The 12964-nt window shown below is 43.2% G+C and overlaps 1 protein-coding gene across 7 annotated transcripts in view; it reads left to right on the top strand.

Moving 5' to 3' along the window:
- PIP5K1B (phosphatidylinositol-4-phosphate 5-kinase type 1 beta) overlaps positions 1-12964 on the top strand; it is a 295362-nt gene that overhangs the window by 112258 nt on the left and 170140 nt on the right. For all 7 annotated transcript variants that reach the window (XM_027615109.2, XM_027615110.2, XM_027615107.2 and 4 more), the window contains one exon: positions 4773-4841. In XM_027615109.2, the coding sequence (XP_027470910.1) occupies positions 4773-4841 (69 nt within the window). The remainder of the gene's footprint in view (positions 1-4772; positions 4842-12964) is intronic.

The following is a 12964-nucleotide window of genomic DNA, read 5'->3' as shown; positions in this document are numbered from 1 at the left end:
TGGCTGAGAGTAGACTGTCGGAGAGCAAGGGTGGCATCGGCAAGCCCCATTGAGAGGCCACAAAGGATAACACACTCATAAGAAGCTGGTGACTCTGCCCAGAAATGCACAGAAGGAGTGGTGACAAGTGACTGGATTCTGGACATCTTTCGAAGGCTGTGCTGACATGTTGACCATGGGGTGAGAGAAGGGGGACTCCAAGATTTGGGGCCTCAGAAGCAAGAGGTTGGAGATGCCATTAAGTGAGATGAGGAAGGTCCAAGTGAAAGAAGTTTGAGAAGGAATGTCAGAAATAGGGTTTTAGGTTTGCAAAATTTGAGGTGTCTATTAGATATCCAAGTGGAGGTACCAAGAAGACTGTTGGATATGCAAGTCCGGAGCTCAGAAGAGAGATCTAGATGGCATTTCAAGATTCCAGAGAGAGGATGGTTAGAGACGAGAACCAAGAAGTACGTCTTACACACTCTTAACATTAAGAGGAACCATCTTAAGAGACTGAGAAAGTGACCCAGGAGGTATAGGGAGGGTGTGGGTAAGAAACAAGAGAGTATGGTGCTCTAGAAGCCAAGTGAAGAAAATCAGTCAAGGAAGAGGGAGTGGCCATCTCTGTTGATAATCTGATAAGTCAGGCAGAATGGGGGTTTAGAACTAGCCATTGGATTAGGCAACACGGAGGTCATTGGTGATTCTGAGGAGGAGGTTCTCAGGGTAGCAGTGAGAGCAAACCCCCGATTAAAGTGCATTAAGGAGAGTATGTCTGAAGAGGAATCAGGGCTTGAAAGGAGCAACATCTTTTTCAAGGAGTTTTGCTGCAAGGAGGAATAAGGAAGTGAGGGGACGTTGGAATCAAGAAAAGGCTTTTATTTTTTAAGGTTAAGGTGGAAGAAATGGCGGAACCCTGATAGGAAGGAAATAGAGTGAAAGATTGAAGCTGATACGAGAAAGGGGAGACCTGTAGGAGTGATGCCCTTGAATATGTGACAGGCTCTGCACAATTTAGATAAGCTCTCATGCTTTAGAATTATTAACTTCTGTCACATTCATTGCCAGTATTTCCACCTTGTCGCTTGCCTTTTAATTTGTTCATGATCTATTTTGACATTGAGGGAAGTTGACATTGACATTGAGACATAGTCAAATCAATTACATTTTCTATTCTGTAACTTTTCGGGTTATCAAAATCTTTGCCTTTTCAAGGATCGATTATCAGATAAATAGCTATGTATTCTTTTTTTAAGATTTATTTATTTAGTTATTTGAGAGAGAGAGAAAGAGAGCAGGGAGAAGGGCAGAGGGAGAGGGAGAGACTTCTCAAGTTGACTCCATGCCAAGCGTGGAACCCGACACAGGGCTCAATCCCGGGACCCCAAGGTTATGACCTGAGCCGAAATGAAGAGTCAAATACTTAACCGACTGAGCCACCCAGGTGCCCCAAATACCTATATATTCTTCAAGTAATGATGTAATTGGAGCTTTTGCAGAGGGCACGATCAGGGCATTGGTTTGGTGTTTTTACACTGCGCCTGTTATCATTAGACCTTTCAGATTTTATAACTCCACTAATAGAATATTCACACCTCACCAAAATATTATGAAGAAACTAGAAAATCAGTTATTTTTAAAATGTATTAAGCAGATACAGTGTGGGAAACTGTAGCATGTGAAATGGACAGATTATAATCCAGTTAGTTATATGGACACAAATGGAAATGTTAATTTATCTAAGAGAATGGTTGGACGGGCAGAGAGTAATAGGTCTGGTGAGGTTGCCATGATCCAGTCTAATTTTCTTCGATGGCTTTTAGTCCTGTCAGGCTCATGGCAATCATTCAATTCCAGTACAGAGAAATGGCTGGCAAATTCTTTTTTTTTTTTTTTAAGATTTTATTTATTTAATTGACAGAGAAAGAGACACAGCAAGAGAAGGAACACAAGCAGGAGAAGTGGGAGAGGGAGAAGCAGGCTTCCTGCTGAGCAAGGAGCCCGATGCAGGACTCGATCCCAGGACCCCGGGATCATGACCTGAGCTGAAGGCAGACACAATGGACTGAGCCCCCAGGCATCCCCTCTTTTTTTTTTTTAAGAGAGCACAGTGGGGGAGGGGCAGAGGAAGAGGGAGAGAGAGAATCTTAAGCAGACTCCACGCCCAGCTCCAAGCCCAATGCCAGGCTCGATCTCAGAACCCTGAAATCATGACCTGAGACAAAATCAAGAGTCAGATACTTAACCGGCTGAGACATCCAGGTGCCCCAAAATGGCTAGCAAATTCTTAGGTTTAACACACACTATATTTATTAAAAGCCCAAGATTTAAAAGGTGCTTCAACAACCCAAGTGTTCATCAAGAGATGAATGGATAAAGGGGATGTGGTACGTACACACACACACACACACACACACACACACACACACACACACACACACACACACACACACACACACACACACACACACACACACACACACACACACACACTGAACGATTACTCAGCCGTAAGAAAGGATGAGCATGTGACAGCATGGATGGGCTCAGCCGTAAGAAAGGATGAGCATGTGACAGCATGGATGAACCTAGAGGGCATTATGCGAAGTGAAATAAGTCAGACAGAGAAAAACAAACACCCGATGATTTCACCTATATGGGCAATCTAAAAAACAGATGAACAAACAAACAAAAGCAGAAGCTGACCCATGAATACGGGGAACAAACTGTTGGTTGCCAGAGGGGAAGGGTTGGGGGATGGGTAAAACGGGTGAGGGGGAGAGTGAGACACCGGCTTCCAGTTATGGAAGAAGTCACGGTATAAAAGACACAGCGTAGGGAAAATGGTCAGTGGTGTTGTGACCGTGTTATATGGTGACAGATGGTAGCTGCACTTACCGTGAGCAGAGCGTAACATATAGACTTGTCAGATCACCATGTTGTACACCTGAAACTAATACAACATTGTGTCAATTAGACTTCAGTTAAAAATTCTCTTGTTAAAAAAATGAAACAAAATAACATGTGCTTCAGAGGTTTACAAGAAAGTCAGAAGTTACCGCTCCGTGGTGTATTGAATGATCTTCATGCAACTTAAGACCCTTGGGGCACCTGAGTGTGAGGCTCAGTTGGTTGAGCCTCTAACTCTAGGTTTCCGCTCAGGTCACGATCTCGGCCTAATGGGATCAAGCCCCACGTGGGGCTCTGCACAGAGTCTGCTTGAGATTCTCCCTTTCCCTATGCCCCTTATGCTTGCTCTCTAAAATAAATAAATCTTAAAAAAAAAAAAAGATAAGACCCTTAAGTGTCATGGTTTCCTGATTATGTAGTTATCTTTGTTTGCCATATAAGTAACTGGCTTTAAATATTCAGGTGAATTAATAGTTAAATGCAAAACTCTTAGCATTAAGAAGTGAAGGAACATGTTTAAATATCTGATACATCCCAGTGGAAAAAAAATATTTGCTCTAAAACATTGGAAGAAATCACAAAGGTAATCAGTAGTGTTGAGTGTGAAAAATGTAGAACCTCTCTATGTCATAATTATAAAATGAAAGAGCAGCATGGAAAACATGAACAATGTGCTTGCAGACTGATTAATTACCTTGATACATAAAAATCAATAAGAAAAACATGAGTAACAATAACCATAGTAGGTAAAAATCAGTAACTAAAACACAAAGAGCCCCATAGATAAATGGAAACAATAGCAGAAAACTCAGAAGAAACAGAGCTCAAAAAAGATCTGCCAACCATGTTAACCATCACCAATAATTTTCAGAAGTGCACATTAGTATCATGAGATGCTTTCTTTCACCTATAAAATTAGCAAAGATTATTAAAATAATACTGCTAAGCATGTAATGAAACAAGCTCCCACCCACTGATAATAGTATGAGTGGGTATATTCTTGGAAAGAAATTTACTCATATGGTTTTTAATGACCTTGTAATTCTAGGAATCTAAGAAAACAATGAAATTGGACAAAAATAGAAGCACAAAATAATTACTGTTGTATCATTCATAGAAGCAAATCTCTTAGACCACCTCCCCGTTCTTTAATATTAGCGTTATTTTTTTATTTAAGTTCAATGAGCCAACATAGTGTACCTCATTAGTCTCAGGTGTGGTGTTCAGTAATAACATTAGCATTATTAACTGACATTAGTTCATACAACGGTGTTCATACAACGGTGTCTCTTGCAAGTTGAAAAAAAATTAGTACTCTTAAAATGAGATGTTGATAATCAAGTGGGAAAATGTTCACTGAAAACTGCTGGATCGAGATGGTATCCTAATATTTTTAGTATAATAGTGCATGGAACAAAGGGGGAAAATAACTATGCCCAAATGTGAAGAGTGGAGTTACCTGAGGGCAGTAGAATTGAGTACTTTTTTTGTTATGATTTATATTTTTTGGTACTTTCCAAATGCTTTTATAGGAAGCATCTTTAATTAGAAGAAAGTTTTTCTTTTTTTTTTTTTAAGACATTATCGAAAGAAACTTGTACCCATGATCTGGGCTGGGACTTTGATCCCACCTTCAGGAGAGCACACGGGGGCCAGTAAAGTGTACTACCAAAATGATTTAGAGGTAAAGATTTATTTTGGAGAGATTGAGGGACACTTTTTTTTTTTTTAGATTCTGAGAAATCTCTTCCTTTCATGGAAACAGCAGTAATAACCACAAAAACGTAATGAATCAAACTCGATTCTCCAGTTAACATCATTAGTCTATGGTATTTCAGAGTAGAGTCATAAATTCACAGCGGTCCATTTTGCGCTTGCAGATGTCGTCTGCTGCTGAAAATGGAGATGCCGCACCTGGAAAACAGAGTGAAGAAAAAACTTATAAAAAGGTGAGTGACTGTTTTGTTTTCTTTCTTCAGCTCAGAAAAAGGAACACTCTTATTGCTTGGAATGTTAATCTCTCCTCGGCCTTTTCTCCCTGTAAAGCAGTTGTGGGTAAGTTACTGCCTTAGCTTCTTGTTGCTCTCACAAAATACTACACATTCAGTGGTTCCGATGACACAGATGTGTGATCCTGTAGTCACAAGGCTGACATGGGTCTCCTTGCGCCGGGATCTGGGTGTCTACAGGGTTGCATTCCTTCCTGGAGGTTCTAGGAGAGAGTCCATTCCCTTGTCTTTTCTAGCTTCTCCAGACTGCCTTCCCTGTCTCATAATTCCCTTCCAACTTCAAACCAGCAAAGACCAGCTGAATCTCTCTCATGCTGTATCACTCTGAAACTTTCAAGGATGCTTGTGATGCCTTGGATCCCTCCTAGATAATCCAGAATAATCCCTTGATTTTAAAATCAGCTGGTTAGCAACCTTAATTTCTTTTGCAACCTTAACTACTCCTCGACACACAACATATTCATGGGTCACAATGATTAAGAGATGGACATCTTTGCAGGAATGGGTGGGTGGGTAGCATTTTTCCACCTACCACAATTACCATGCTATTGAACATTGACAGAAGGGAGTTATTTGAAGACCCTTCTTACTCCTAAGAAGAAAGCCCTTATGTGTGCACAGTGTTCTGTGTCTACTATGTGAATCTTTTTTTTTTTTAAGATTTTACTTATTTGAGAGAGAGAGAGCATGAGCAGGGGGAGGGGCAGAGAGAGAGGGACAAGCAAACTCCCCGCTGAGCAGGGAGCCCAACGTGGGGCTCCATCCCAGGACCCCGAGATCAAGACCTGAGCCGAAGGCAGACGCTTAACCAGCTGAGCCACCCGGGCGCCCCACCCTGTATGTGAATCTTTTAACTGACTTGCCACTTCCCACCAAAAAAAAAAAAGGAACATGAAATTCTGTCCCGTCCCTTTCTAAGCCTCTCAGATTCCCTGTCTTCAGCCCATTTCACAAAAATTCCCTTCCAGACGTTCCAGGGTATCTTACCTTGCCACTCTTTGACTTTGATAAATCCTTCGCTCCTGGCAAGGAGGCTAATGTTCAGACACATTACTGGGGAGTATATCTTCTCAGGCACCACTGCTCCTGCTTCTGAATTGACTGTACATTTTACTTCTAAAAGTCCTTGCCCTCCTTCCATCCTGGGAGTAGGACGTTTGTTTTTTGAAAGTTTGTTCTATCTTAACTTTTCCGTTTGCCTTGTACTCCTTCGTGGATAACATGGGTAGCTAGCCAGGCTTGTTGTTGTAAAGTACATGAACCGTCTGATCCAACCACATGTGCGTTTGGGTCATGGAATTATCATATTTCCTGCTCCATTTTGATATGGGAGACTCTGCCCTTTTTCCTGATAAGTCATTTCTTCTGACTTTCCTGCTCAGCCAAACATAGAAATATAACCAGGGAGTTGCTGTCCAAAGTGATGGTGTGGTTGGGGCAGAGTAGGGCTAAGATTTAAGAGCTCAGACGTGTCTGGTGATAGGGAATAAAATTTGTCAGTCTGGCCACAGGGAGTGGTACATGGTTACTTATTTGTAGATGCAGGTAGAAAACCAAATCCCATCTCTTTTACCCAAGGCTCCTAGTAAATTCAGTCAGCGATACATGGTTACTTATTTGTAGACCCAGGTAGAAAACCAAATCCCATCTCTCTTACCCAAGGCTCCTTGTAAATTCAGTCAAGCATGAGAACCAGCAGAGAGATGATCACGTTGCCAGCCGGTCACTGTTTCAGATCTGTTTCGGGTGGTTTTCTCAGGCACCATCCAGATGCCCTATGGTTCTTGACTGACCTCCAACCCACAGGACTTCTTTAGTGATGCAGAAGTAACACAAGGAGTGTGACCATGAGATCTTGGAGTTTGCTCAGTTTTCTTGCCCACAAATTAGTAAAGCAGGTATTCAGTAACATAGATATGATTCTGTGATGAATACCTCTAATAGTGTATTTGATTCCACAGTATTGGTAAGGTTGTAAGAACTAAAAATCAGATACTAAGACTGCAAATAATTCCAATCCAATAAATAAGAGAAGGTGTAGGAAACTTGACAGAAAAATGCCTATGGTTTATTTTTTTAGTGTGTGGTGGCAATGGGAGCTTTTGGATGATCTCTGTTTTTAAGAGGAAGATAATCAGTGGAGGAAGACGTATTTAGCTTCTCTGAGAAAAGCACCAAAAAGACAGTACAGTGCATGAGTCTTTAGTCCTCAATAAATACGGTGTTGATATGCAGAGGAAGAAGGGACTACGCAGAGAAAGTGTTGTTTTTAGACATTTAACAGCTCAGCTGAACTACTCAATTTAAGGCTTCTCCAGAAAGCAAAGAATTCTTCAAACTGGAGGTGTTCGTAGTGGAGTTACCAGAAGTGATAAGAGTCTCATTAGCTGGGGGCGCCTGGGTGGCTCAGTTGTTAAGCGTCTGCCTTCAGCTCAGGTTATGATCTCAGGGTCCTGGGATCGAGCCCCTCGTCAGGCTCCCTGCTCAGCGGGAAGCCTGCTTCTCCCTCTCCCACTCCCCCTGCTTGTGTTCCCTCTCTCACTGTCTCTCTCTCTCTCTTTGTCAAATAAATAAATAAAATCTTAAAAAAAAAAAAAAAAAAAACAAGAAAAACCCACCTATTTCAAAAAAAAGTCACTGGCTGTTAGAAATGTGTTTGTCCCTAGGCCCAGATGAACCATTTCCCAAATGAAAGAACTTGAAGCTAGGATAGAGAAACCATCCAGTGTGAGCTTGGAAAAAATTGGGACAGTGGAAGACGTAGCAAAAAGCAGCAGATAAACAAATATCATCCCTCTTTTCAGCAATGAGGAGAAAGTACATTCTGGGAACCAGATGTGGTTCTGTTCCTTGGCATAATTTGAGCATGGGTTAGTCAACATGGTGTATGTACGTTTAGAGAGGTAGCACATGTCTTTTACAAACCTGCAGAGGTTCATAAAGATATAGTTTTTGTCAACTACATTTTCTATTACAAGAGAGTCATTAAATTAGTCACAGATAAGGAGAATTCTCAAGTTTAATGAATCTTGATTTAAGGGCACCAGGAACACTCTTGTGGTTCAGACAAGGTGGGGAAATATGGACTGAATATTATCAGTGGTAGGCTTGCACCTGGTTGGACTAACGTTTCCAACGAATGAAGGTTTTGTTTCCTCTCGTCTTGGCTCTACCAACCTGGTGCATGAGTTGACCCTGTGTAGCTTAATATTTTTTACCGATGACCTTCATGAAGACATAAGATTTGTGCTGGGCCAATATGCAAATGACCAACAACTGGGAAGGTGTAACTAATAGACTAGCTGAGTGCCCTCAGGGCCACCTTGCGTTTCAGTAAGTATTGTCCCTTTTACAAAATACTTGAAAGTTACATTTCTTTCCTGGTCCTAAAGGCCTGACCACGACATATGCACCTTTTTAATAAGGAGCTTTGATGACCCGTTGGGTTTTTGCCTCTGACTGAAAGCAGTCCAGGTGGAGAACTTCCTGACCTTACGTGCTGGACAGGGGAAGGATATCAAAGGAGTTTATAAGGAACTTACGGTTGAGTGGGAGGGGCAGGACATGAAACAGCTTTAGAACACAGTAGTCTGTAATAAATGGTTCAAAGGAGGAGAGAGCACTATGGGTTAGAGTTAACAAGGAGGCCTGGGCTTCCTGTATCAAGCCCCAGATTGATTGGACAGCTGCCAGCCACACTCAGCATCACGGGTGCTGGGATTTCCACGTTTGTAGGGAACACTCAGTGTTCATGGGACAATGCTATCCTCTGAATATTGATTATCTGTGCATGATTCCTGAAGCTGGCTGCTTTTTGTTCTTTCCATTGACCATTTCCCTAATCCATGACCAGTTCTCGATAAGCCGAAGAAGAGTAGCTAAAATCTGTGGGTGAGGCTCATGTCTCCAGCTCATAGCCGAAAACAAGAATTCAAACAAGCATGTTGCCCACGAAGGCAAAGCATTAAGGTCTGCCTGGCTGTGTCTACGGAATGTAGTATTTCCATTCTCAGCTCATCGATCGAGTGTCTTCCGAAAGACCTGTAAACACAAGAGCCTGCAGCGGCCAAGCAGGTGACAGAGGAGGGAACTAACCTGGGGGAAAGTAGTCAACTGGAGAATATGTCTTTTTTAAAAGGGCAAGTGGCACTCAGTGCCATCCAGTAGAGCCATGTGTGAGTGCACGCCCAGGCATACTGATTTTCAAGAAATTAAAACGTGAACTCCAATGCAACATCTCCCAGTTGTTAAACATTGGCAACTGATTCAGAATTTTTCAGAACTACACTCTGGGTAAAGGAACCCGTTACTGATCATACCTGACCTTCACATGATGGCCAGTCTGCAACTTCTGCACTGTTTGAGGAAAGACATGAGGTAGGAAGAAAGGAAGATGCAAAAGAAATGCACATAAGACCTGCTCCCTGCCCTCTATGACCATACAGTTTACTTAAGGTAAAAAAAAAAAGACCCCCATGAAAAAAATTAAATAATGGCTCAAATTGGTATTAAGTACCAAAGCAAGTGGCATTTCACGTAATCCTCTAGCAAGTTCTGACGAGCCCAAAGCTCATTACAGTCTTCTGGGGAAAAGGCCTTTTCTCGAACTCCTTCATTAGCAAGAGCATTTTGCTGGGATACAAATTTTATAGATGCCTCATTGCTTTCTGGCACGATGGAAAATCCCACTCCTTAGGTGACTGCGAATTGATTTGTTTCAGTGGTGGGGAATCCGATGAGCACAGGCACAGAATCAGGACTGAACATGATTTGTCGGAAGAAGAGGAGAGCCTGGCCTGGACAAAGCTAAGGGTCAGTGTTTAGGGAAAGTGCAAGCGATTTGGGGGGTATGGGCTGGCTCTAAGTGACAGGTAGCCTTGAGAGCTAGTTTGAGGGGTGTGGATTTTATGTTCTCGGTCAGCCCTGTGCTTTAGAACTTTCTGCAATGATGGAAGTGTCCTGTCATCTGACTAATACAGGAGGAACATGCTGTATGTGGCTGTTGAGCTTTGGAATCTGTGTCCAGTTTGTCTGAGGAGTGAATTTTTAATTTTAGTTAAATTGCAATGTAGTTAAGCCAGTGGCCACCATGTTGGACAGCGCAGTTCCAGGCAGTGAAGTACCACAACATTGGTTGGGAGATTAATGGCATGAAGAAATAACAGTACAAATCACAATGAAGGCTGACCTGAAAGTTTCCAGCGTTAACTACTAGAAATGTGCTAACACTGATAGAACTACAGAAATTTGAGGAATCTTTTGTTTTTTTAATAAGGTGAGAAACTTCAGTGGACACAGAAGGTAGGCAATCAGTTCACTTTAAGAATGTTCTAAGCTCAGGGAAAATACTGATGCTGGAGATCTGAGGTTTCTCTGTTTTATACGTGAAGAAATTGCGCACCCCTCCCCCACTCTTCCAAAACGAAGAGATGTCAGAGTAATTCACTGATGTATCCCAGGTCGCCTCACCCTTCTCTGTCAGAGAGATGATTAAAATCTCTGGCCATATGATGTCCCAGTTGTGTGACTTGTTCATTGGAATTGGTCATTGTTTCCCCATCAGCTGGGCATGGACTGACCCTGGCATTTGTTACTGCTGCCATTTGCATTTCCTCCTCTCTCAAGGCTCCACCCAAGGTGGACATTCCAGGCCTCTTGCCCCTCCCTCTTCTACTTCTCCTTCCATCCTGGGCCTGCCCACAGTCACATCCTCACCCCCCTGGAGATTCTGGTTCTGATGACTGCTTCAGGCTGGATGAAGAGGTTGCCTGCCTTTGGCACTCACACCCCAACCATCAGTCACTCTACTTGATTTCCACCATGACTGGCACACTTGATGGCAGCCCTCAGAATGGCAGATTGTGATCCAGTGTCCCTGACCCAGTTTCCCTAGTTTTTTTTCCATTTTGTTGTGTTCTGGCCTCAGTTGTTCATTTGATTTTAGTGTCCCAGCCAGTTTCCCTATCAGCAGAAGTAGACGCTGATGGGGTAAGAGGGAATAATGCCAGCCCCTTACCACATTACAAGGAACGATGACTTTTACGACTTTTTAAACATAAGTAAGGTAATGATTCAGAGATACTTTGATCTAAGAAGAAGCGTTTATTTAAATACAAGCTCTTTAATGAAATATCTCTGGGAACACACATGGGCACTGGTAACATTGGCTGCCTCCAGGGAGAACTGGGTGGTGGGAATCTTGAGTTGGAAAACACTTTTCTGTATATACCTGTATATATGTTTAATTTTGAACCATATGAATTGAATAAATAACATTTTAAGATGGGAGTGGGGGTTGACATGTGTCCCCTGCCCTGACTGCTCTTCCTTCCCTTCACAATCTAGAGAGCCATCACTTCCATCAAACAAGACACTTGCTTTGTGCCCTGGTAGAGCTCCACTCTGTAGCTTAACCGAGGCGTGTTTTCCTGTGCACTGGGCGGCAGTTCTCATGAATAGCAACCACAGTGGTCTCTAGGAAGAGTGATCTTTTGGCATGCCCATTGTTATTTCTAGTCACCTTAATCCAAAACACCCTAACCCCGTGGTTTTCAACCAGTGCCACTTTGCCCCCCCCCCCGGGGAACATTTGGTGACATCTGGGGACATTTTTGATTGTCACAGTTGGAGGGCTTGTGCTGCCAGCAGCTAGGATGTGGAGCCCAGCCGTACTGTACCCTGTAACACACAGGACAGTGCCCACAACAGAGAATTACTGAAATGTTAGTAGCGGCAGGGCTGAAAAACTTTGCCCAAACCCAACTATCCTTTTAAGAAGAGGGTGGATATGAGTCTCGCTATTCTGGATCTTGGTTGTATAACCTTAGGCATTTTCTCTAATTGATCTGAATCTTCATGTTTATCCGTGATGAAATGTCATGAATACATACCCTGACTGCCTCACCGTGCAGGGAGTATCGGACACATCCTGGAAAAAATAGAATACCAGTGTGTCAATCACTTTCTTTGCAAAAACAAGATCCCCTGGCCTCTGATTTCCAATCCGACTAGTTCTGTTAGTACTGAGCAAGGCAGTCACATGTGACTATCTCCCCGAGGGCTGGGCTCATGAGGAGATGGGTCAGTTAGCATCCTGGTTGCTGGGCTCATGAGGAGATGGGTCAGTTAGCATCCTGGTTGCTGGGCTCATGAGGAGATGGGTCAGTTAGCATCCTGGTTGCTGGGCTCATGAGGAGATGGGTCAGTTAGCTTCCTGGTTGCTGGGCTCATGAGGAGATGGGTCAGTTAGCTTCCTGGTTGCTGGGCTCATGAGGAGATGGGTCAGTTAGCTTCCTGGTTGCTGGGCTCATGAGGAGATGGGTCAGTTAGCTTCCTGGTTGCTGGGCTCATGAGGAGATGGGTCAGTTAGCATCCTGGTTGCTGGGCTCATGAGGAGATGGGTCCACATAGCCGTGGCTTCAGAATAAGAGAAGGATGTGCTCCTGATGGTGGGCTGCCATCATGTTGTTTTAAATTGAGCAGCAAGCAGATGGGCTACGTCATTTTCAAGGAAGGGACATTTTTCAATAATCCCATCAGGTTTAGAAGCACGTAGAGTCATCTGCCATTATCATCCACCCGCCCGCGCAGACCTTCCCTTGAAACCCTGCAGCTTCCGTATAGGATGACCTGTACTTTTATGTTCTTCCTCCCCAAGTCCGAAAGCAAGTGATTACAGATCTGCCTTTATGACTTGCAAGCTATACATTTCAGGTAATTAAGCAGAAACAATAGGCAGCTTCATAAAGGAGGAGAAGCCAAACCATCCTATCAAGGTGTTCCCTTCTTCATTTCTAAGTGACCTATTTTGACCTTCACCTTGGAGGGAGTGTCTACGTGTTAAGCCACCCAGGTTTGCTACACGTCTGCATTCTGATTAACTATGGAATTTCCACCTTTTTTTTTTTTGTCCCTGATTCCAATAAGCATTGCATTGGTGTCCCCAAAATACCCTAAACATGCTGCACAGCTTTCTTCGGGGCAAGAACAAAGACTCCGTTGTTAAGGTTGGTGTTCATGGCAGGCGGGGAGGCTGGGGTTTTCAGTGTTTCTGCAGCCGGCTG

Source organism: Zalophus californianus, chromosome 13 (genome assembly GCF_009762305.2).
Source record: "Zalophus californianus isolate mZalCal1 chromosome 13, mZalCal1.pri.v2, whole genome shotgun sequence".
In the NCBI taxonomy this organism is placed as follows: Eukaryota; Metazoa; Chordata; class Mammalia; order Carnivora; family Otariidae; genus Zalophus; species Zalophus californianus.
This window is presented reverse-complemented; position numbering and strand designations above follow the sequence as displayed.